General features: G+C 38.5%; 1 protein-coding gene across 1 annotated transcript in view; it reads left to right on the plus strand.

The window, feature by feature from the left end:
- ZNF280C (zinc finger protein 280C) overlaps nt 1–5,298 on the plus strand; it is a 70,562-nt gene that overhangs the window by 54,293 nt on the left and 10,971 nt on the right. Inside the window, exon 15 of the mRNA XM_011988835.1 lies at nt 199–339. Coding sequence (XP_011844225.1) covers nt 199–339 — 141 coding nt within the window. The remainder of the gene's footprint in view (nt 1–198; nt 340–5,298) is intronic.

The raw sequence follows: 5,298 nt of genomic DNA on the forward strand, positions 1-5,298 counted from the left end.
CTGGGAGGCGGAGCTTGCAGTGAGCTGAGATCTGGCCACTGCACTCCAGCCTGGGAGACAGAGCAAGACTCTGTCTCAAAAAAAAAAAAAGGATCAATTGAAACATTTTGGGTTCAGTTAGTAAAATGTTAATAAGATTTTCCCCTATTATTTTTGTTTTATAATCTATTTTTATCATTTTTTTTCCATCTCCATAAGGTGTCGTCGGGGAATTCACAAGTGCATTGAATGTCATTCCAAAATAAAAGATTTTGCAAGCCACTTTTCTATATACATCCACTGCAGTTTTTGCAAGTACAATACTAACTGTAACAAAGCCTTTGTAAATCATATGATGAGGTAAGAAACATGTAAACTGCCAATCAAAATTGCCATTTGGGTCATTTGTTTTTTGAAAACAGAGTTATCCTATTGGAAGCAAGTTTGTCTCATCAAGGAACTAAAAGGGTCTAGCAATAGGAACTTCTAAGATGTTCCTTGTACTATTTTCCAGCATAGTAACTCATAAAATTACTGTGACAAAAACTCTTAAGAACAATTAGACTAATGAAACTAAAATGAGTTTGTTAGGGAAATTTGTTTTTCTATGGGACTTTTTTTTTCTTTTATGTCTTTCAGAAAGTGGTTTTTTCAATATATTTATCAAATAAATATGATCAGCTCTTGCATTCCACATCTGTGGATTCAACCAACTGTAAATCAAAAGCGTTTTAAAAAATTACGTCGCTACTGAACATGAACAAACCTTTTTCCTGTCGTCATTCTCTAAACAATACAGTATAAAACTATGTAATAGCAGTTACATTGTATTAGGTATCATAGGTTTACAAATAATCTAGAGATGATTTAAAGTGTACAGCAGGATATGTATAGTTTATATACAAGTACTATGCCATTTTATATCAGAGACTTGAGTCTCTGCAGATTTGGATGCCTGCAGAGGAGGTCCTAGAAGCAATCCACCATGGATACAGGGACCCCTGTATATGTAATCTGTTGAGTCTTATCCTCTTCAAAGCGATCACTTTGAGAGACTCCAGGCTTTTTAATGATGCTAAGAACATTACCCTGTCTCTGTCTCCCACATCTGTCTGTCCATTTGTCTTTCTGATCATCCGTCTTTGCATTCATTCAATGAAACATAAGCGACTGTAGGAATATTCCAGTCATGATGCTACCATTGGAATTCCTTTTCATGCATTGATTCAACTTAATTTGAGCACCTATGATGTACTCTACACAAGGGAAAAACTTCAGAGCCCCCCTTACTTTCATTTGAACCTCATTCGTAGGGTCTTGTCTTATTCTTTCAGAATGGATTTTATTTTAAATTACCAAAAAGTGTCCACATATAAATATAAGTTGATTATTCCAATTAAGATAGTTCCATTTATTTTCAGTTAGAAATAAGATATAACTAGCCAGGCACAATGGCTCATGCCTATAATCCCAGCACTTTCAGAGGCCAAGGAGAGAGGATTGCTTGAGCCTAGGAGTTCAAGACCAGCCTGGGCAACATAGCAAGACCTCATCTCTATTTTTAAAAAAGAAAAAAAAAAGAAATAGGTGTAACCAATGAAAGTGGTTTTCTTGCAGATTATTAAAAGACCTCTATATTATTTTCTGCTCATAATCAGCTACCACTCTGAAGGATTCACCCACATTTTGATGGCTTCAGCACCTGGCTTGCAGGGGTTTTTTCCCCTTTGGTGATCAACCTGACCTTATTATGATACCTTTACTTCTTTAGTGCTAGCACTTTACATCCCTTTCTGCTTGTTGTATCCCCTTTCTTAACACCATCCCATTTTACCTCATTGTAGACAATACTTACTTTGAATTCTCATTACCCCATGACTTTCAGGGTCTTGACTCCTTTTTTCTAGTCCAGTAGTATCAATTCAATTTTGTAGCCAACCACACCCTTAAGGTCTTCTGTTTTGAATGCTGCTTTGTTTCTGTCCTAAATTCCTTTGTATCTTCAGTCATGCTTAGTCTTGCTATCTTTGCATCTTTTATCCTTTTTGATGTATCCCTATCTCGGTTCTAGACTACCATACCATGCTCAATTCAGTCAGCTCTGAATTCGTGATCTTTAATTTGGTCCTTCCTTTTTTAAAAATACCACTTTGTGTTTTGTTTGTTTGCTTGTTTGTGTTTTTGAGACGGAGTCTTTCTCTGTCACCCAGGCTGGAGTGCAACGGCATGATCTCGGCTCACTGCAAGCTCCGCCTCCTGGGTTCACGCCATTCTGCTGCCTCAGCCTCCCCAGCAGCTGGGACTACAGGTGCCCGCCACCATGCCCAGCTAATTTTTTTTTTTTTTTTGGTATCTTTAGTAGAGACAGGGTTTCACCCTGTTAGCCAGGATGGTCTCGATCTCCTGACCTCGTGATCCGCCCGCCTCGGCCTTCCAAAGTGCTGGGATTACAGGCGTGAGCCACCACACCCAGCCAAAAATACCGCTTTGTTTTTATCTACAACATCTGTCAGATTTTATTCTAGTCCCTCAGTTGTTAACTTTGCCTAATAATTACTCAGAGGTCATACTTTTTGTTTTTCTCAAGATTAACTTTTTCGTGTCTCAAGGTTTTTTTTCCTTCAGCCATTAATCTCAAAAAACAGACATGTCCCACTGTTTTTAAGTTAACCCTGTTCGTCATCTCTTGCATTTCCTCCACATCCTTATTTCATTACTTTGGACCTTCAGTTCATCTCTTTCTCTCTACCACATTCATTGTGTCTGCAGATATTTTCAGGCATATTTTTAGGATGAGGAAAATCTGCCTTTACTTTGCATGTTTTCTTGTCCTCGTTTTACCATCAACATTTGTAAAGAGTATTCTTTACTAGCCTGTTTGTCATTTTTTGACCCTTTGTGATTTGAGTGTCGCCCACCACCCCCACCTACATGCAGCTAAAGCTGCTCCTTTAAAGGTTATCAGTCATATCCTAACCACTGGATATACTCATTTTTCATTCTTCCTCCTCTGTGACTTCTTCAGAGTATTTGACATTTTTGATCACTTACTTTTGGAACTCTTCTCAACTTCTGTTAAACTGTTACCACCGTTTTTTTTCTTTCCTTTTGGCTACTCCTGCTCTATATAATTATCTTTTCTCCCTTCAACTGTTCTTGTCCCCTTATAATCCCTTTCTTGGTACCTTAACCATTCTTAAAATTTTCTCTTTTACCTTTCAACTGTAAATCCTCTGATTTCAATGCTGAGTTTCCCTGAGACCCCACTCTGTTTCTAACTAGGATTCAAACCACTTTTACTTCAGTACCCTTTAAGCTCAGTCTTGACTGTTTCAGGGCATCATTTGCATAAACAGGGAGCACCAGCTAGAAATAATTTACTATCCCAAGTTTTTGAAACCCATTGAGTTCTGTTGATCTGCCACCATACATTCTAGCTTCCTGAGAGTCCACCTTCTGCAATATTCCAGTCTGCCTCTTCCACTACTATAGTGGTTCTGCACCTATACCCCAGTTTCTCTAAAGCAGACCCTAGCCAACCCTTCCCCTAGTACACTGCTATGAGTAATGTTGTTCTCTTATTCTGTGCCAAACACTTGGCTGCCCTAATGAGGCTTTAATTCTGCCCCTAATTTATAGAGGATTAAATTGGAAAACATTTTTGGCATTACTTAAACCCATGTGTCATTCCATCCTCCTCTCTCCCATTTTCCGTAGGCTCACCAACTGTCTTGCAGAACCTTCAGCCCCATTCTATCCCCAAACATTCCCAACTGACCTAAAGTTACCTTCATAACCTTTTCCTAATTTCTGGTGAGCCCCTGCACTGTCATCACACACATTGAGCTCTTACTCATCATTAACCTCGTCTAGAACTGAAAGCTTCCACTTCTACTCTTCTAAGGGCCTCATAGGTCCCTTTGCTTTTCCCCTACTTCAGGGGCACATTGTTTCCCTCATTACTTCAGGTACCTCCCTCTGAATGGTGCACCCTCACTCCTACTCGGTGTGGACTTTTGTCATAGGTTTGAGTTCTGTATGTTCAGAGGCTTCATTTTCTCAGAGGTTGAGTACCTTTATTCCCAGGCTATGCCAACTCCATTGCGAGAAGACAGGCCCCCAAAATTGATCTATCTTCCCCAATGTATAGATTCTTCATATTCAGTATCTAAAGTAGTTTTTTCTTGTTCTTGATTATTCTCTGGAAGGCTCCTCTCCTTCCCTCTCATTTCACCCTCTGCGAAGTATCTGATCAGCACAGCCAGTCATAGGAATCATTCCTTTCTTTGAGTTCTGTAACATTCGCTCTTCTGCCTCACATGTGTCTCTATTATCTATTTGAGAGAGAAGCTCTTTCTTTGTATTCACCATAGTGCCTATTCTGAGGATATTTTCTTGAAATTAACAGCTAGCCAGAATCTTTATTTTCCCATGCATATATAGTATGCTGGTGATGGTTACCTTGTGTCTGAGGGTAACTGTTGACCTGCTGTGTGGGGTCTGTCAGTGCAAGACAGGGCTAGTGCTTCTCAAACTAGCTTGCATAAGAATCAGCTGGAAAACTTGGGAAAACAGATTTCTGGGCCCCACTGCCAGAGATTGGTTGACTATGTTTGCAGTAAGGCCTTAAACTTTGTGTTTCTAACAAGCTTCTAGGTAGGCTGATGATGCTGGTCCATGGACCACACTTTGAGTAATACTGTGCTAGGCTAATCCTGGCTAATCTTGCCTGGTTTTCTAACACAGGAAAGCTCTCCTTATCAATTTAAAGGGAGGCATAAAAGCTATTACCATTGGCTCTGAAGTTTGGTTAGTGGTTTTCTGATCTGTGTATAGGAGAAGCATTGTTTTAATTCTTGAGCTCTGCTTCCCTTAATTTGCTCTCTTTGAAAGTTCTCCTGGTAATTGCAAAGGATTCTTTAAATGTTTCATGTTTATTGAATTAAGCAATGGCATTTATCTCAAGTAGTGTTTACTTCCAGGATCATTCAGATTATCCCCCTCCCCAAACATACTAAGATTAAAATGTAATGAATAATTATTATTCTCCAGCCTGGGTGACAGAGCAAGACTCTGAAACAAAAAATAATTATTTTAACAATTTCTATCATAGCAAAATACATTATCAAATATCTTTTAAATTGTTCTTACTCTTAATAGTTAAAAAATTTTTAATTTGACACTGCATTTTTAACTCAAGCATTTTTTTTTTTACTAATGGTGAGATACTGATCATCTAAGAAAATTCTCAGGGGAATATGTAATTAGAAAATATACAGGTAAAGTGGAATGTAAGTTAAAATTCTTGAATTAAACAGA

The sequence above is a fragment of the Mandrillus leucophaeus genome, unplaced genomic scaffold, assembly GCF_000951045.1.
Source record: "Mandrillus leucophaeus isolate KB7577 unplaced genomic scaffold, Mleu.le_1.0 Scaffold339, whole genome shotgun sequence".
NCBI classification, from domain to species: Eukaryota; Metazoa; Chordata; class Mammalia; order Primates; family Cercopithecidae; genus Mandrillus; species Mandrillus leucophaeus.